We start from the raw sequence: 20,883 nt of genomic DNA, 5'->3' as shown, positions 1-20,883 counted from the left end.
ACCATTCATATTGGCATAGTTGCTGTGGATACGACATTTTTAGGAGTGAATTTGTAGCTGACTGTCCACACCTCTGGTCACACGTTGCTGTTATTAGACAGTGTGTGAGAGCAGGGTTGACACTAATGGTAGATTGTGCCCAGATGGATTAAAATTCTGTAGCGTTAGGCAGATCCTTTATGTGCCCTTGTGTTCTTCCAACCAATAAATGTTGGCAATTATGAGCATGTGCATGCAGACAGCACTTCAGCATGTTATTGTTTCTATTTAATGCCTAGTATTCCAGAATTCTAACCTTGTGGGAGTACAGTAGATTAGAAAACCGACTACTTGCCTGCCTGAGCGAGGGCAAACCTGGTTATTTTGTCTGCAGCTAACGACTGCTGTCACAGGCAGTACTTCAACTCAGGACCATTGTCTCTACCTGCCATATCTCTTCCCTGAATTGAGCTCGCAAACTGACAGCTTGCGCTGATGGGAGGGAAGCGGTGCAAAACAGAATCAACCAATCTTCATCCCTTCCATGCAGAAACTAGGACGATGCTTCGACACATGCCACACAAATGAAAGTATTGAGTACCCATCTGGCTCTTTCCCAAAAATCTGGGGGTTTTTTTGCAGCAGCAGAAGAAGAAGCAGGTTTCCGAGTATGTTTCTCTGGAATACTAGCTGAATAATGACGACATTGTGTGGTGGCATGCCAAAAAATCCAAAAGAGCCAGCAACTATATCACTATAAATGGTAAATGTGGAAAGCTTCTTACTGCCCTTATTGAACAATGTTTTAGCTACAAAGTTTTAGTTGTGCTGTTCCTACTTTTTAAAAAGGTAGGTATTATTTCTTAAGGTATTAATTAATTAATTAGAATAGGAATATGGAAAGCAAGTTCCTCTTCCTTATAAACAAAGATTTCTGTTTCTCCCCGGTCAACATTACTTACTTCCAATGTGTCTCCATCACTCTCTCCTTCCAGTTCCAGAGTACTTCCTACAACATCTGTTAAGATCTCTTTAACCAGACTACAAAATCTGTAAAGCAATGTACACCGCACGATTAAAGGCATAACAGTATCTTGCTTTTCTGCTCAAATGTATGATACTTATGATTCATGTGCAATGCAAAGTAATACATCTGCCAACATTCCCTTTCCTTTTCCTCTTCAAAATCACTATTGCCTCATGCTGTTGTGCTACAGCTTTTTTTTAATGGATACTGAAACCCCTTATAAATTTATCCCTTGTAAATCTGTAATTCAAATGTAACTTTTGGACTGTTTAAATTACTTTAAATCAGCATTAGCCCAAGACATTTTGCTGCCTGAGATGGATTCCAAATGATGTCCTCCATCCCAGTTCAAAGACCAACACTTTCACCATGCTGTTAATTCTTACCTTCACATATCCTGATCATACTAAACAAATTAAGATCAATTTAACCTGTGATATGGCAGGGCCTTTATAAATGAACCTTAACAAAGCACAGGAAAGAAAGGAAGAAAACCAATATGAGGAGCGATATCCAATTGCATAAGCAAATGCAACAGGCACTTCCCACTTCCACAGTATTCCAGAGCAAAGTGCTTTTTATGTACAGTATTTGCACTGAATATCATGCAGTAGTTTGTGTGGCCACAAACAGGTGGCGCTGCAAACTACAACGTGACGACAGACTTCTGAGAACTGTTCACTTGCTGCTGGGCTATCACAGCAGCATTGGAGGGTGAAGAGGAGGGAGTTGGGGGGCCCAGCAAATGAAATGCTTGCGAAAATACTTCTGGGTTTACAAGGTATCCCCCAGCTATTGTATGTCTCATTTTGATAATTAGGGAAAGCAATGCAAAGCTTCTCACCTACTACACTGGCCCTCTGTAGAAAAGTAGATCTGAAAGTCATCAGAGTTGTCGTGGACATACAGAAAACAACACCGTTCGTCAAATTTAGATATGCTGTGGGAAAAGAATTACAATAAAGTTATGCTAAGCACAAGTGGCATGGATGTGGGGGCAGAGGTATGAAGTTGAAGGAACAAATGGAGGAGCTCAGCTAGTCCTGTTTTGCTCACACAGCAGTTCAGTTTTCCTTCTACCACTACAGAGTTTACAGAATCAAAGAGAGACAACAGCACAGTCATGGTTTTTTTAAAGCCTGCTTCGAACTGGAGATGACAAGCAATACGATTTGGGTGCCATTTATGAATAAAATGAGGAAATGATGATAAAAATGTGCAGAACAGATCACTAGGACAATGGAAACAACAGTCAGTCTGCATATCAGGAAAAGTTAAGATCTGTGACCTTCAAAAAACCAGATATATGTATTGTCAGGGTGTTAATCATTCATTCATTCACTTATTTAGTTAGTGCCATTCCACTTATGAGTCGCTTCCAATGAAGCATCTCAAAATAAATTATCACCAGTATAAACAGATATAAAACAATTTCTTTTATAATAACAATTTAAACAATTTCATATATAAAAACCATTTCAAATCCAATATAAATACAGGGCAAGATAAAAATCTCCCCTTTAGAAAGCCTGTTGAAAAAGGAAAGTCTTCAATAAGTACCAAATAAATAATAAATAATAAAGACTGCCCCTATTAGGATTTACAACACTGCAAAACATAAATTACTAGCTCAGAACAAATAATTCATTGTTCTGCTTACTTTACTCTCTCAGGTTGATTACTAACACTCTTTTAAAGTCAGTTTCGAACAAAAAGTAAAGATATTTCCAGATTCTGTATAATAAAAGTGCATTTAGCAGTTCTTGTAAGGGGAGTCATAACAGGAGAATAATAGCATTACTTTCTCCCATGTCTGTTTTTTTTTTTTTTCAAATGACCTAAAATCCCTGCAATTCAAACTGCTGAGGTTTGCAGACAATGTTTGTCTAGTACTATATTCATGAGGCAGAAAAAATCCATACCAGCCTAGATGAGAGAAAGGAGAAAGCAATGACAATTTTCAAAAGCCATGGAAGAAACACTAATCAATATCCATCCAGTTTCCAATTTGCCAATCTAAATATAATATTCTGTAGAGAAATGTACGTGGAGAGAAAGATTAAACTCACTTTCTCACACTACCTCTTTCAATGGTGTAACTTCAGCAATATAAGGAACATGTTATTTGAAAGTGGTGGCATTAAAAGACCATGAAAACATCAATTCAACAGAGGAGGGGGAGGGAGACAAGAAGCAAAATATCCAAGCTACATTGCTGAGCAATGACTAAACTATATTATAGAGCCTGCACATTATGAAGAAATATTTAAGATGCCTCCTGCTTAGTACTACAAAAGAGGGGTAAAGTCCTTCATGTAAATTGAAAGCATAGGAAAATCTTCTTTATTCCCCCCAAGAATTAGCATTAGAATATACATATGACTTAGGGACGCAGGTGGCGCTGTGGGTAAAAGCCTCAGCACCTAGGGCTTGCTGATCGAAAGGTCGGCGGTTCGAATCCCCGCGGCGGGGTGCGCTCCCGTTGTTCGGTCTCAGCGCCTGCCAACCTAGCAGTTCGAAAGCACTCCCGGGTGCAAGTAGATAAATAGGGACCGCTTACTAGCGGGAAGGTAAACAGTGTTTCCGTGTGCTGCGCTGGCTCGCCAGATGCAGCTTGTCACGCTGGCCACGTGACCCGGAAGTGTCTGCGGACAGCGCTGGCTCCCGGCCTATAGAGTGAAATGAGCGCACAACCCTAGAGTCTGGCAAGACTGGCCCGTACGGGCAGGGGTACCTTTACTATGCATATGACTTAAGGAAGACAACCTATTTTATTTTCTATAAAAATGTATTAACCTAATTTTCAGTCCCAAAACAGGGCCATAATGGAAGTAATCAAATAAAACAAACAATAATAAAATAATGAAGCTCACTTAAAAAAACAGGGATCATTGAACTGTAGAGTTAGAAGGGGTCATTGGGGTCATTTAGTCCAATCCCCATCAATGCAGGAATCTCAACTAAAGTACCCCAGACAGGTGTGCCAACTTGAATAAAATAGAGGGGTTCAGGTAAGCCCCACCCCACATAATTGATCACATGACACAGCACACAAAAGTGTCCTCTTTTTTGCTCTTCAAAATATGGCAACCCTAGGGGAAAGTCTACCTGCGGCATCACACCTTACACTATAGGGACAACCCTGCCCCCAAAATGGGCATTCTATACTATTGCTCTTTTATTGTGGAATGCCCTTCCCTTGGCCATACATGAAGCAGCAACCATTTGTTGCTTCAGATGTCTTGTAAAGGATTCTTTAGGGATAAAGAACTAAGGAATATTTATACTATATTTCAAGGAAACAGCTTTCACTTTTGGGGAGTTGGGTGGGATATAAAGGATACCCAAACTACATCATTTGCTAGCATTGGTGGGAAAACACATATACATTCTTCACATATCCCTAAGGCAAAATGAGGCATGTAAGTAAAACAAAAATAAAACCATTTCAAGGACACCAACCTTATTCCTCTAATAGAAGAAGCTGTAAAATTCCACTCATGAATCTGTTTCTGCAAATGGGTAAGAACACAGATGGTTTCAAAGCAAGATTACAAACCATTATCATCATATCACAAGGATGATCTCAGTCTTTGGGCACCAATATTTTGCTTTGAGGCAGCATACAGCAATATTAGCAAGGTTGCTACTACCCCCCCCCAAAAGTAGCAAGATAAAGAATGGACACAACAGCAACACATTATTCCTTGCCATTGCAGAACAAAAACAGTCTTCCTAAATTTCATGGCACTATGAATTTCCTTTCAAATGAAAGTCTGATGTCCATCCTAATGGCATTATGCCTTAATTTGTGGAAATGGCTAGGCTCAGTGAATCCGAACATTCCCCTGCAAGGGGTGGTATGTGCATGTGTGTGTAGCTCCTTCAAGCCATGTCAGAAAGAATAATCACAACGTCATGACGTATGCTGCGGCAAGCCTGCAGAAATGCTTACCTAAACTGTCTACAGGGCTACCTATTGGCTTCTCGTGTATGACCACATATCCGAGAAGAATGCTCAGATGATCTGATCCACAGTCCTTGGTTCACTGATAAGTAAATATGTACATTAGCTAGAGCAAAAATAAGGACAATTTGATTGCTGGGTTTTGTGGCTTAGCAGCTGTGACTCCTGGACAGAGTGGGTTGAGAAGCAGTGTTACATTAGTGTTGAAGAATATTCATGGCATGTACTGCGTCATACTGAGTGTATCATTTGTACAAAACCTAGCATTTTCGTAACTCGAATGGGCAGGGCTAAATCACTGAAACCAATTCACAGTCCTCCTATTTTCCTGCTGTAGATTTAAGAATGAAATGCATTCTCTCCCCGCTCCCCAGACAAGGCTGGTTTATCCTAATGAGAATTCTGGTATCAGAATTTTTACGAGCATCCCAAATTTCATAAGTTAATAAAATAAATCAAAGAGCAGAAGTTTAAGGCATCATATACAGTGGTACCTCGGGTTACATATGCTTCAGGTTACATACACTTCAGGTTACAGACTCCGCTAACCCAGAAATAGTGCTTCAGGTTAAGAACTTTGCTTCAGGATGAGAACAGAAATCAGGCTCTGGTGGCGCGGTGGCGGTGGCAGGAGGCCCCATTAGTTAAAGTGGTGCTTCAGGTTAAGAACAGTTTCAGGTTAAGAACAGACCTCCGGAACTTATTAAGTACTTAACCCAAGGTACCATTAATTCTGTATAGCCTTGTTCAGGCTTTCAACCCAAAAGCATGGTAGTATGAAGTGTGCAAACCAGGTGTTCAAACGCCACGCACTCCCACTATGCCCCTAACCTGCCCAATCACAGGGAGGCTTCCAAGCACATTCAGCTGAATTGGCTTACACGCCTCCTTCAGATCTTCCCATTTGACACGGGAAGGTTAGAGGTGGAGTGTTTGTGCCTGCATGTGCTCACACGTGATCTCTGTCATGCTTTGTGCCCTCGTGTTTTCATGCTGAACAGCTGAAAAGAGTTTGTATAATTCATTTCCCTGGGACTTAAGGCTGGCTCCCTGCTGTTAGTACCTCAGTTTTTCCATCTACGGGACAAAGAAGATACTTATGTGCATTGTGTGACATTTTTGTGAAGCCTCTTTTTTAAAAAAAAGAGTTGTATGCAAAGAAGCCAAGATGCGATGATCAGAATTTCTGGAGGGAAAGAAGAAATTCACCATTGGTCTTACCACTTCTGTCGGAGACACGTGCCAAAGGGAAACAGTTCTTTCTTCCGCTTCATTGTTGATTGAAACATACGCAGGCTGGTATACCTTAGTTGGCTCTATCACCAGTACCTAAACGAAGCACAAACGTGTTCAGTGAAACCTAACTAGATCAGTGACAAATCCTTACAGCATTGGAATGCTAATTATAAGGCTGTTGTCCTAAAAGGCAGGAGTAGCCTTGGGTGGCGCTGTGGGTTAAAGCCTCAGCGCCTAGGGCTTGCCGATCGAAAGGTCGGCGGTTCGAATCCCCGCAGCGGGGTGCGCTCCCGTTGTTCGGTCCCAGCGCCTGCCAACCTAGCAGTTCGAAAGCACCCCTGGGTGCAAGTAGATAAATAGGGACCGCTTACCAGCGGGAAGGTAAACAGTGTTTCCGTGTGCAGCTCTGGCTCGCCAGAGCAGCTTCGTCACGCTGGCCACGTGACCCGGAAGTGTCTCCAGACAGCGCTGGCCCCCGGCCTCTTGAGTGAGATGGGCGCACAACCCTAGAGTCTGTCAAGACTGGCCCGTACGGGCAGGGGTACCTTTACCTTTACCTTTTAGCCAACATGGCAGCCTTCAGACATTGTGCATTACAAGTCGCATCCATCCCAGCCAGCATGGCCAATAGCCAGAGATGGTGGAAGCTGTAGTCCAACAACAACTGGAGGACACAGTTAGTTACACCTGAACTAGGGAGTAAATCCCATTGAACGTGTGCTGAAAATTGGTTCACAATTAACACTGCATTTTCTTCTTGGCTGTGGATCAAACTATTTATTTAATCAGGTCTCATTCAATTTCTTGTACTCTTTCCTTCTTGTATATTATATTCTTTTATTCATTTGCATTAGACTGCCTCTTGTATCAAACATCCATTTATGCTCAAGCCACTTGTGTACTGCTGTTGTTTTATTTTTTAAAAATACAATGAATTACATAGTGATACAATTACAGAACGCATTTTTCCCTTAGAAAGTTTCCCACTTCGACCTGGTCACCCCTACAGGTCAGCAGCAAAAACAGCAAGCAATAACTGCCACCAAGGTCCACTCGCTACCAAACAGGACATGCCAGCTCTGTCCTACTTGGCAGAAAACACTACATACAGCTTGGGCAGATTTACTTGTCACTTGATTCTAGTTCACATGGTAGCTCCTAACACTAGGTTACAATTTTCTGTTACTAATAGTGCAATTCTAAGCCTGTCTACTCAAAAGTAAACCCTGATTAGTTTAACTGGGCTTGCTCCTAGGCAAGTGTATACAGGATTTTAGTCCAAATCAACCAGATATATAAACTCTGCGCATTACAGAGACTTACTGGGAATCTCAAGCCATTAGTTGTTTCTTTAGTTGCCTCAAAAATGATATCTAACCAGAAGTTCAGTCTCTCTTGTCTAGGAGAATGTTCTATGGTGAGTTTCTTGAACCGCTGTATTAACATCAGGTTCTGAACCAATGACTTCAAATACCTGAAAAACATGCATACAATCAATAACTAAACAACCAAGAACAACAGTATTTACTCTAAGTTAATGACACAACAAGTCTTTGCTAGAATATTAGAAGTCTACTTGAAAATCAGATGTCCTGAAAATGAAAACATAGTTATTTAATCATCATGCAAAGAATAGTGATGATGCATGGAGCATTGGAGAACTTAATGAAGTCCAATGGGGTGGGGGGGGGTGAGGGCAGAGAGCAGAGAGCATGAGATGTAACTACGCAAATTGTAATATGTGATGATACATACCAAATGGGTGGTTTCAGTTTAAACAGCCTCTCTGCTGCTTGCACTGCTTTACCAATGTCATTGGCCAACATGCTTACACTGAAGAACTGCCCGACATCCCAGTAATTGTTCATTTTTTCCAAACTCCCTTTTCTTCCCAACAAACTGTTCAATCGCACACCTTGACAAATTCACATAAAAACAGTATGTTACAAGGGGACACAATGAACCTCAAAGACTGTAAAGATGATAATGTGCATTGGTAATAATGGGAAGTATAACCTCTAAGAGTGTTAGGTAGAGAAAAACTACACAAAGGGACACATTAAAGGACACATTCATACCATACATTTAAAACAATATGATATACTTTAAACAGCCATGGCTTCCTCCAAAGAATTCTGGAAACAGTGGTTTGTTAAGGGTGCTTTGAGTTGTTAGGAGACCCTCTATTCCCTTCTCATAGCTACAGTTTCCAGAGTTCCATGTGAAGAGGGACTGTTAAACCATTCTGGGAACAGTAACTCTGGAAAGGGAATTAACATCTCCTAACAATTCTCATCATGCTTAACAGACTACAGCTCCCAGAATTCTTTGTGAGAAGCAATGGGTGTTTAAAGGTGGTATGATAATACTTGAAATGTATGGAGTGAATATGGCCTAAATGTCATTGGTGGGAAAGAAATTGCACTCTTCATATGGTCAAAGATACTAGTCATGGACCACTGTCCTTGCAGAAGTTCATTCTAGGAACAGGGGCTTACAACTGATGGCAAAACACTTCTGACATGCTTCACAGTGGGCTAAAACTACTATTATTAAATACAGAATTCACTGCAACTTCAATTTAGAACAATGGATCCAAAGGTCCAGCTCCACAACTGGAAATTTCCTTCATTCAATTGGACCTTTGGATCCAACCTTTTATGTATCTGACAATAATTAATAACCCTACTACTGCTGCAACAAGTTTTTGTGTTGTTCACCTATTTTCCTTAGTTCCATGGAGGTTTCAAACTGCTGCCCTGCAACAATCAGCAAGACTGCAAGGTTAATCCCAGAATACAGAGTTGACTGGAGCTCAAACCCTTTACGATACCTGCAGAGACAAGATTTAACAAACTGGAGAAGATACTTCCAAAGAAAACATTTGAAGTTTCTCAGATCTCAATAAAGAAGGCATGCCAGCCATTGTTGCAAACTATGGAAATATGAATGGATTTCTTTTTGTTGTTGTTGTTCCAATTAATCTTATCTAGAAAGACAGGAGCTCATGATTTAATTGGGATTTAATTTTCTTCCCTCTGCCACAACATGAGAACTCGGGGTTAGCTGGTGAACCTGATTAGCAGCAGATTCAGGATGACAGATAAAAGAATGTTCTTTTTTTCATGTCACAGGTGGTTAATTTATGGAATTCATTGCCATCAAAACTCATGATGACCAGTAGTCTAAACAGCTTTAAAGTCATACAGGTCAGTTAAATTTATTTGCTAAAACTTAGTCATCACAAAAACACAGAAAATCAAATTGAAAAATACATTCAGCACACTGGATCTCATTTTGTGTGATAAATCCATTGGGCAGCTAGAGCAAACACAGAAACGTTATATGTCATGGGCAACATCTAAAAATATCCACCTGCTTGCACAACAGAATCCCCTTATGCAATGGGACTTCCTGTTTCTCTTCTTCCCCACTCCAGATCAGACTTTGAGAGCACATGGTAGAGGAGAGGAAGACGAAGCCCTGTTGCATGAGTGAATACCCACAAGTGCGCCATTGGATCTCACCCAGTATCTTGATTCCTATCGTCCAATAAATAATAGATTTTCTCTTTCCTGTTCAAAAAAGAATCTCTTTCAAAAAACTTTCTTTATGAGAATTATGTTTATGATACATACGAAGAGAAGTATCTTCTCTCCAACCACAAATGCATTGACAAGAATTTAGAGATAGTCTTATCTCCCCTCTAAATATGCTCTGACCATAGTCTGAAATTTCAAAACAGTAGCTTCCTCCTCATTGCAACTCTACTTTTGGAAGACTGTAATAAGATGTCACAGAATACTAAAATGGTAAGAATTGCATAGTTTGAAGATAGTATCTAGATAATGAAAGGTCCTATTCTTAACTCCCATCCAACAGGAGGCTGGCTGGTAAGGAACTTGGTACTCTATGTGAAGTACTTTGCTTTCCATTTCATAATTACACAGATACGGTAAACACATTGCCACTCCTCTTACCATTCAATGGCTGTGTCCCGGCTGCTGGTGTCTTTACAGTCTGAATCAAGGAAAATGTCCTTGTAGATTCTCCCACACAAGCAGAACATGTCAGGTGCTGGGCGATCACATGTCTGCAAGACCTGCAGCATCACTTGCAGTGCCTTCCCCCGGTCACCAGTGTTGTTTCTTCTGAAATTCAGACAGAAAATCACATGAATAAGCTTGTACAAAGAACCATGTATTTGTATCCAACACAATTTATAACTCTGTCAATATGCACTAAACTCGGATTTGCCAATGTGGTGCCTATGAGCACAATGGTCTCCCCTGGTGCCCACAAAGCCTCTGAACTCTCACCACTCATGCACTGCCTCCTTTGTAATGAGAGTAGTTATTTTTTTCTCTCTCTCTCATAAAGCATATAAAAGATGGAAAAGGAGCTGGAAGAATGATGCTCTTTCCCACTGCCTCTTCCAACTCTATGTGCATTTCAAGGCTCATATTAATTCTCCTGGATCTGACTTTTATCAAAATCCCTCATAAAGATGAAGTGTGTGCACATACAGGAAAGCAGATCAAGGAAGAGAGAAGTGGCCAGAGTAGGTAGAAACAAAAATCCAAATGTCCCCTCAGGTGAAAAAAGACTGGTGACTCCTACACCAAATACACACAATAATTTCACTAGGCAACCTTAGTATGAAACTGTGTATACAATTTCTGTTGGAGCTTTCCAGAGCTCTAGATTTGACATTCTGGATAGATTTTACACAAAAGATATGCAACTATATACAGTGTACGTTCTGTCTCTGCTCTTTTCCTCTATACACTGATAAGTCTTCTAAAATCATGTCCTCTGCCATCCTGAATTGCCAGAAGTCCGATGAGTAGCAGCTATATTCAAACTAACAGAATGATTAGTTTGAGGTTAGTTTGTCAGGTTGTACACTTAGACGGGAAGAACCAGCTGCACAAATATAAGATTGAGGACACATGGCTTGCTAATAGTACATGTGAAAAGGATCTAGGAGTCTTGGTGGACCACGAGCTTAACACAAGTCAATGGTGTGATGTAGCAGCAAAAAAGGCTGCATCAACAGAAGAATAGTGTCCCACTCATGGGAAGTAATAATCTCTCTCTATTCTGCCTTGGTGAGACCACACCTGGAGTACTGTGTCTGATTCTGGGCACCGCAATTTAAGAAGGATATTCACATGCTGGAATGTGGGAGGAAAATGAAGATGATCAAGGGTCTGGAAACTAAGACTCCCTGTTTAGGGAGCTAGGTATGTTTAGCCTGTAAAAGAGGAGACTGGGAGGAGATATGATAGCCATCTTCAAATATCTGAAGGGTTGTCATATGGAAGATGGAGCAAGCTTGTTTTCTCCTGCTCTAGAGGCTAAGACCAGAACCACTATGCATTGCATCGGTGACAGCAGGTGGCACTTTCAATTATCTACCCAAAATGAAACAAAATTCAGTTCTGGCTGGAAAACATTACCAGCTGTAAACATTTATCATACAGTATTAGTATATCATACAGTATTAGTACATGAAATGCAACCACACTATTTACAAATTACCTATGCTATGTTTTATTTGAAAATATTCAGAAGCAAACATTGCAGCACAAAGCTTGCTATGCTTAAGTAAGCAGAATAATTCCTTTCAATGATAAATTCAGACATGATGCAATTTTCAACCGACAAGGCAATTCTTGTTATGATAGCTTTAATACTGGATACAGTATACTGCCCAAACACACAAATACTTTCCCCTACAGTGATGTACTTTGTTGTCATACGCTGTCAATATCAATGATTACACATTTAAAACAGCTTGATTAACAGGAGAAACAAAATATTCTCTTAAACATTAAAAAAAATATGGGGGGGGGATTCAAAAACCAAAAAATGAAGAGAACTATGCAAAACAGCAGCACTGGCAGCAGAACAAAATAATTGAAATAGAAGCTTCACACATGCTCCATGCCAGAGTAATCTCACCAGTACACACCACCATCTAAAGCAACACAGTGCCAAACACACAGCTGCATAACCACGCCCTCCCTCTCTTCCATCCAGGTAGGCCTTTACTCTCTGCCATTTCAGTCTCTCATACTTATTGTTATTAAGCAAAATTATAAAACACAAAAAGTTAGAACATAGAATCCCACTCTCAGCAGCAAAAACAGTTCCAGTTACCACCCAATACTGTAATACATCACTCACTTTCTCCTACTGGACAATAAATTCAACAACATTAAAGAGGGAAATGATTAGTCGGGTGACCCTGAAGGAAAGACACCAAAGGGAAAATTAAAAGACACTTATCCCGTGTTAGCCACTTATCCACTGCAGCAGCTGTCTTATCTAGCCTCTGGGCTGGACACAAGTCAACTAGCTGCAGCTGTTAAGAATTGCATGTGAGAGACAACAAAGGTGAAAGCTGTGAGACTGATTTTGCATGGGGAGCTGCAACTCCCTCACTACTGTGTGATCCGTTACTTGTGTGCTTCTCTCATACAAGATATTGCAACTCTTTAAAGAGGTTCCAGCTTTTACGTGAACCTAAAAGCCCAAACTACATTACCATTATCTGAACTTAATGAACTAACTATCCATTTTTCGGAATGCTGCCTCAACTTTATCTGGATGGCTATGAAACAAAAGCAGTAACTGTACCTATTCCTTGCTTATTATGAAAGACATAAAAATAAAACTCAAAGCCTGTGTTACCAGGAAAAGAAAGGTATGCACCAATATTAGTTCTGGAACGGCATGAAATACTGCTGAAATTTAAAAAGAAGATTAGCTATTTATCTACTCTCAAAAGGTGACTGAGTTCTTCCTCAATTCATGTTGTCAGAAGGGTTAAAAATATTATAAAAATTGCATACATGTCACTGAGCATGCCCAAAGTAGTCTTTAGATCCCAGCCTATACCATACATTATGCATGTGCATATTGTTTAGAAGCTCCGAGAAGTTCCTCTGAAACAACATGATCATGGGAACCTTGTTTGGCTTCCTTTATGGGAAGTTGTTTGGCTTCCCTTATGGGATTTTTAAAAAATCTTGATCTATTATGGTGCACCAAAAGTTGTTTCTTCTCTCTTACTACTCAACACCTTTTGTTATTGGAAAAGCGTTGAGGTGTTGTTATTGGAAAAGCGTTGAGGTGTTGGCTTAAAGGGCGCCTGTTGTCAGTCCTGGCAGTGACTCTGGCCATCCTTCATCATGTTCATCTACTGACAATATTTAGGCTATGACTTCAGCCTTGAAGCACCTGTCACCAGCAGTTTACTATCCAAGTTATCATTTATAAACATGACCTCTGTGCTATATTGCACAGTAATGAAAATGCAGGACAGCTGAGCCTATAATAAGTATGATGAAACCATTCACAAAGTAATTGGCGTTTAAAATAAGCACACACTGTATTTTCATATTGTGGCGTAAACAATCTTAGGTAATTTGCCTATTATAAATAACTTGGGTTAGGCTTAAACCGAAGCTGTAGTGTGATAATATACCCTAGCATGTATTAAGTACTTTAAAAAAGGAAATCAAAAAATTCAGAGTAATTCTTGATTTTTTACAGGTTTGTTCACTGTATTTTTTTTTAAGTCAATGAATCCCAAAAGCAATTTAGCAATAAAAAATATCAACATTAAAACATACATAAATACATTTTCTAAGCTAATCCCGATAAAGACTGGAATGAGAATCTTGCTTAAAAGGCTTGTTGAAAGAAGATCATATTCAATAAGTACCCCAAAAGGCAGAAACAAGGGTACCTGTCTGATATACTGTATACTGGGAGAAAATTGCAAGAGTATGCGGGGGTAGCATGAACTAAAAACCCAGTTCTTATACTGTATGGAACAAACTTCCTAATGAGCTGGTTTCAGCTGGAGTCCCTCTCCTGCAGAGCACAGTGGTCACTTAGAATATATGAGGGACAAGAGCACCATGGATTAAACTTACACTTTTAAATAAGAAGCTACATATACTTCAATTATCAGCCTACTAAGCAGAATGTAGTCCAACAGAGTCTGTAGGAGGATTTAAAATATTTTCTGGGGGGGGAGGCGAAAGAGATACATAAGCGGTGGGTGGAAAGTCATCAGTTTAAGTAGAAAGGATTGAGTGTGGAAATACACTGGGAATGTTTGGGTCACCTTCATGTAACAAATATCCGAGTCTGTGGTTGCAATTACTGTTTTAAGTTGAAGATGCCTTTGCACTAATGGAATAGTTACCTCTCTCTGTTAACGTATTCACACAGGAGTTAATCTTACCGATTCAGTGCAAATGCATAATGAAATTTGATATTGTGCTGATCAGCCAGATCACAAGTAGGGAGCATTTCCAGTGTTTCCACCAGCTTCACCATGGCATCATAGTCCTAACAGCAGTTTAAAGAGGTAACAGAGGAAAGCGTTACTAAGAAAAATTCATCCATCAAACGGTTTTTACTTATTCTGACCATGAGCAACAACTACTTAAAAAGATGTATAGCCTATCTCCTTGATACTCCCTTCGTCCTAGGACAAGATCTGCTAGAATTATATTCTCTGCCTACAAGGAACACACACAACTCTACAGGAGCCAGAATTTATGAACTAACACACTCCTGAATGGAATGCATCCTTGCCTGTGTTAACAAGCCACTTGCATCATTCCACTAGATGGCTGACATTGCTCTTTAAGCATTATTGCATTCTTAGCTAAAGACAAGCATGCACTACAATGGAAAACATTTTTTAAAGCAGTCTTACTCATAATCTCCTAGTGGGGATTTATAACCTGAAGGCTACTAAGTAAAATGAACTCATTAAACTCAGATTGCAGGGTCAGATAACAAGAAGTTATGTGGCTCATTTCCTCAGCTTCCATATCTTGTTGACAAATATTACAGAAAAGGGCAGAAATATTTGCAGCAAATTAATGTAAATAAAACACTGATATCTAGGGTTGCAATATTTCAAACAGTGAAAATCAGGACACACATGTTGTTGGGGCCAAAGTTGTTGAGCGTTTTTGTGCTATTTTTAAGGAAATAAGTCATCATGAATCCGGATTCTGTAGAACCCAATGATTCTGAACTTAAGATCACCTTTAAAAAATATTTTTAAAAATGGGTAAAACCTTGATAAAATAACATTGGGGACATGTACTATGTATTTATGGTAAAAGTAACATACCTGGATATCTCGATATGACAGAAGTAAGTTGATTACAATGTCAGAAGTGAGGACTTCAGTATTATCCATACGAAGTTTAATCCTGGTCAGTTCCTTTGCCAGTTCTTCTCCTTGATACTTCTCTCTAGCTTTTCTAATGTCATTTAACAGAGTTTCCTTGTAATATGTACTAGAGGAATTAAGCATAGCAGGGAAAGCATTATTACTACATTAATTGTTATCTAGGGCTGATGAAATGTGACCACCAAAATATTAGACCTTGGTTTCTCTGAGAGATCCTTCCTGGGAGATATGGAGAGGGATGCCAAATCTCTTTATTGAAAATTAATAAACATTAGGAACAGAAAGGTCTAATCTTAAAGGCCATGTGAACATGACATATCAGGAATAATAGAATCATGGAGGGAATGTGCCTGATCCTACCCTGACAGTGAGCTCTGCATAGTTTTTGTGGGGGGGGGGGAATGGAGGATGATACAAGAAGCCTAAATTACTGCATAGGCCCCAGCCACAAAGCTGTACCCATGTGGCACAGATTGGTGTGAAATAAACCTGTTTTTAAAGTAAAAACATAGAGGTAGGAGGCCAGAAAAGCAGGAGTGAGCCCATGTCCCTCTGCATATTCAGAAGCTAATTACACATTATGTTGATTGCTTGGCTTGTTGCCACATCAAAGGATTTTAAATTTGATACAAAGCATGTGGGAGGCAGGAGATTTCAGTCCATGCACTGCACTCAGCAACAGAACACCCCCAATTTGTTTTTTTAGCATCTCTAATCGCAGAACACAGGATCCATTTTCATCAGAAAAAAGGCTGGGGAGGGAAAGGTTAAACCTGCCATCCCCACACACAGCAGCACCAGTGTAAATCCCCCTCTGCAATGTGCCTAGGATTATTATAATTTAACCGCCATGCAGTTAACATCAACATGCATAGTTTCACTGTATGCATTATTTAGGAGGTGTGAAAAAGGACTTAAATCACACTGAATTTGTGGAGGGTAGGGATACAACCAGCCGGTATGATTTTTCTAACCAACTCTCCATTCCCTCTTCACACACACATTTTTTAATCAAAACAGAATCAGAACTAAGGTTGCTATCAATGCTGAACTTTAAGGGAAAAAATATGAACAAAGCTTAATGAAAGTAAATAACAGTATGTAAGCTATCACACTCAATGGCTAGAATCCTAAGAGTCTTCATGGTATAACCAAGGGCTTGCATTAACGAAGTGGCATTGCTGACTTTTTTAAATGGCAGAACTTCATATTGTGACGTATCAAAAACTGCTTTTTAAGCTTCCTTCAGTTTCAAAAGTAGTTCACCCTATAGAAAGGTAGGAGGCTTATGTTATCTTCTGGATCCTGGCCAAGATTAAATGTACCTTACAAACCAAAGTTGAATCTATAATCTTGTTTTCTGAAAAATCAGTTTGGCTCAAGAATGTTAAATTAGAAATAAATCAGGTATGTCTAAACCACGCTGAATAATAATAATAATAATAATAATAATAATAATAATAATAATAAATTTTATTTATATCCCGCCCTCCCCAGCCGAAGCCGGGCTCAGGGCGGCTAACAACAATTAAATAATCAAACAATCAAATAAGCAAACATTCTAAAAACATTCCATTATAAAAATTAATTAAAGTCAAATTAATGGCAACCGTTGAGCAAAATTCTGTGCAGGTTGCCAGAGGAGGGAGTCAGGCTGGGACCTGACCAAAGGCCTGGTGGAACAACTCTGTCTTGCAGGCTCTGCGGAAAGATGTCAGGTCCCGCAGGGCCCTAGTCTCTTGTGACAGAGCGGAATAAAATGGGATGTAACCATTTTATTCCTAGGATCCTAAAGATTTTTGTAAGGTCTTGCAGATTCTTGAATTTTGTTCTGACTGTTTTTAATATTGAATTTTAAATTGTCGTAACCAGACCTGGGATCTGATGGTGAACAGTCAGTAACAAACTTAATAAATAATAATAGATCATTTGGGGAAGAATTACATAACTGATATCATTTGCTACTTAAGGAGTGGATCCATTTCAAATGAAAAGCGAAACTTTTCAGAACCCCAGCACTGATCACTAAATATAGAATATGAAATTGATATAAAATCAAACACACCTTAATCATATGTGAAGTAGCCTAACAGAACAACAAATGAGGTCTGATGCACACACAGCATTAAGTGAATTTAACTTGATTTAATGTTGTGACCTACTGTAATACAGAAGCATAATTTAATGTACTTGTGCCTGCAAAGGAAGAATCAAGAGCACGCTTACGAGAGGGCTCTGATTCTTTCTTTTGAAGTTGAAACACCTAATATAATACTGATGTGACTGACAAGTGGACAGCTGTACCTACCTGTCAAAGTAGTCAGCATGGGTTCTGGATCTGGCCCCCTTAGCTGGAACCAGTTCCCCACCCTTGAACTCTGCCACTATAGAAACGATCACAACTTAGTTCATCTACCAAGCAATGTAACTTGTAATTCCCTTTCTCTTTCATCTGGTCTTCCGACATCACTCTAATTAGCAAGCTAGCTTTTACCCATCAGCACATTGTTAACTGTTACTAGCGATGAGTTTTGTAAATAACATTTACTACTCAAAAGCAAAATGACTCCTGCTGATGACTGTTAAGATACGTTAAAGATTAGCTGCTATAGTAAGACTTTAGTTATAGTCCTGTGGGACTAACAAACATCAGACACTTTGAAGGATACTAGTCTAAAAGCATCTAATTTCAACCAGGAGCTTTGAAATCTATACTACATTTATTTTTACTCCCTTCTTCTCCCAAGGGCTGGCCTGACAGCTCTGCTTCTATGTACTGTTAGTATATTGGAAAATAACCACAAGTTATTATGCCTATCTGCATGAGAGAGATACAGTTTAGCTCAAATTAAGACTCAGCCCCTCAGGCAGGGGAGATATACGTGTTGGTTATTTTGCAGATTAGATGTGTTGCAGAAGGCGTGCTGGGGAGACCACACATTCAAGAAATGCAAAAGAACTTTTGCTAGGTTTTAATAACAAACACTCATTTTACACTAAATTACATTATATCAATAAGTATGACCCACCCATCAACCCATTCACCAGGGTACTGAGAGAGCTACTTGCTGCTCTTTATATACTATACCCAACAAGCCTGGAAGCTACTACAGCTAAAAGAGGAAAGGGTGTAAAAATTACCATGATGTGACATGAATGTCCTTGAGAAGGCTGATAAACCTGTCCATCAATGGAGCGCACAGAGGCCCCAGGATGGTGTCCCAGTTGGGCTGCATGTACTCAGAGGCTCTCCGCTGGGCATCACTTTCACAGCAAAAATAATCCGCACATGGCGTGACAATGTACGGAATGAAGTAGTAATTGCCACTTGAAGCCTAAAGGACGACAAAGTGTCAAACTATTAGGACAAAGTAAGACTGATACTCTAAAGTGTTCTTTATGTTCATCCCTTTAGGAAACAAGGAGCATTCAACAGGCAACAACATAAGCAGAAACACCTGCACCCCTTGCAAAGTTCAAATGCTCAGTTTGAAATTAAAGCACAATATTCACAGCCACCCATAGCAGGTATCATATAAGTCAGGAATCGGGAAGCTGTGACCCTTCAAATGCTGCTGGAACACAGTTCCCATCTTCCTTGACCATCAATCATGCTGGCTGAGACCGAGAAGAGTCTGGAGGGCCACAGGTTTTCTCCCACCCCAGACGTGAGTAAAAAATTTAGCATTTATCATGAAATAAAAACACAAGACTTTTTCTGTAAAGCTAAACAATTTAAAATAGCTTTTAAAAATGAGGTAAGGAAATGTCTACCATATTTTTCGCTCTACAAGACGCACCAGAACAAAGACGCACCTAGTTTTTGGAGGAGGAAAACAATAAAAAAATATTCTGAATCTCAGAAGCCAGAACAGCAAGAGGGATCACTGCGCAGCGATCCCTCTTGCTGTTCTGGCTTCTGGGATAGCTGCGCAGCCTGTATTCACTCCATAAGACGCACACACATTTCCCCTTACTTTTTAGGAGGGAAAAAGCGAGTCTTATAAAATACAGTAATTACTTTTGAAGACACACCTACTTAGACAACCATTCCCCCAATCTCTTGACCTAAACCTGTTTGAATTGTTTTCTGCTATTTTAATGGCCTCATCACACATTCTAATTGCATATGTTTATTTTAATGTACTGATGGAATTGTTTTACTGTGTAGTTTAATTATTAAGTGTTTTGCAGTTGGTTTTATTCTTACAAATGATTTAGAAGCCACTTTGGCAATTTAGCGATACACAAATAATTAGTAATAAAGTTTCTGGATAATTAATGGTATGGGTGTTATTCAACTAACTTTCACTCATAGTGGATCCTCTGAAATTAATGAATGTGACAAGGTTAGGTGCATTAATTGTTATCGGTGTACTCTGAGTAAAAGTTAACTGGATACTACCTTATAACTAGAAACATGGTAGCTTATGGTAGTTGAGCAGAAGAGTAGAATGTCTGTGGGTTTTTGTTTTTGTGCTACTATGGCAACCAAATGGAAGAGGGTTCCCATGTCTTTAATTTCAGGTACCATGGAGGGAAGGTGCATTGGGATCCATTCAGTGTGCTCAGCTTTGGCCAAGTACTAAATCAGCTGGATAACTCGGCTGGTTAGAACATGGTGCTGATAACACCAAGGTGGAAGGTTCAATCCCCGTAAGGAACAGCTGCATATTGCTGCATTGCTGGGGGTTGGATTAGATTATCCTCAGGGTCCCTTACAAATGGAAACATGATCTGAGAAAGAAGAAACCAAATGCTAACCTAACCAAGAACCGCAGAATATTTAGAATAACAGACACCTCTGTTTCTGAGGGTCAATAGCCATGTTCTGATTCCACATGCATTTCGTAATGGAATGTTATAACTGTCAGATGGGATGTTACATTATTTATGTGTGGGAGCATTCAAATGTAAGCTAGCATGGCACAGTGAGAAGGGTTTCCCCCCTCCTTGATGAGCAGGGAGATGTGTTTGTGTTCAACACAGGGATCCTTTGAAACACTGACATTTAAGCACTAAATCCCCAACCTGCTGGCCAATGCATTACAGTCCCATTAGAATCATGCCTTACAATGCACTGATCATGTCTGTTCAGTTCTAACACACCTACCAACTACAACTTGCAGAGTTATATTATTCTGCAACTTCAGGGAGCATTAGGATGCCATCAAAACTGTGTGTGTGTGTGTGTGTGTGTGAGAGAGAGAGAGAGAGAGAGAGAGAGAGAAGAGATTGAGGGGAAGCTATTTTTCATTCTTATACAATATCTGAGTGAAGAAACTGGAAATGAATGACAGTTATAATGATGAGTATGCTAAAAACCTGTGAATAGAGCCCAAAGAGTGAAAAGTAGGACACATCTGCGCATAAGCATTCCGTATTACCATCACAATTCAGTGCTAAATGTGAAGTACATGAAGGGGTGCTTTTATTTAAAAA

At 39.7% G+C, this 20,883-nt stretch overlaps 1 protein-coding gene across 3 annotated transcripts in view; it reads right to left on the bottom strand.

Annotated features, from left to right (window-relative positions):
• MAP3K15 (mitogen-activated protein kinase kinase kinase 15) overlaps positions 1-20,883 on the bottom strand; it is a 65,021-nt gene that overhangs the window by 20,844 nt on the left and 23,294 nt on the right. For 2 of the 3 annotated variants that reach the window (XM_083439377.1, XM_083439376.1), the window contains 11 exons: positions 18,583-18,776; positions 15,379-15,547; positions 14,473-14,579; positions 10,190-10,360; positions 8,930-9,042; positions 7,965-8,124; positions 7,533-7,683; positions 6,195-6,302; positions 4,469-4,518; positions 1,851-1,946; positions 942-1,029 (listed from right to left, as the gene is read on the bottom strand). In XM_083439377.1, coding sequence (XP_083295503.1) covers positions 942-1,029; positions 1,851-1,946; positions 4,469-4,518; positions 6,195-6,302; positions 7,533-7,683; positions 7,965-8,124; positions 8,930-9,042; positions 10,190-10,360; positions 14,473-14,579; positions 15,379-15,547; positions 18,583-18,776 — 1,407 coding nt within the window. Of the gene's footprint in view, positions 1-941; positions 1,030-1,850; positions 1,947-4,468; positions 4,519-6,194; positions 6,303-7,532; positions 7,684-7,964; positions 8,125-8,929; positions 9,043-10,189; positions 10,361-14,472; positions 14,580-15,378; positions 15,548-18,582; positions 18,777-19,972; positions 20,006-20,883 lie in introns of those variants that run through there. The other variant, XM_083439378.1, reaches the window with a different exon arrangement.

The sequence above is a fragment of the Podarcis tiliguerta genome, assembly GCF_965153285.1.
Source record: "Podarcis tiliguerta genome assembly, chromosome: 4".
NCBI lineage: Eukaryota > Metazoa > Chordata > Lepidosauria > Squamata > Lacertidae > Podarcis > Podarcis tiliguerta.
Note: the sequence above shows the minus strand (reverse complement) of the source record. Positions and strands in the feature narration are given on the sequence as shown.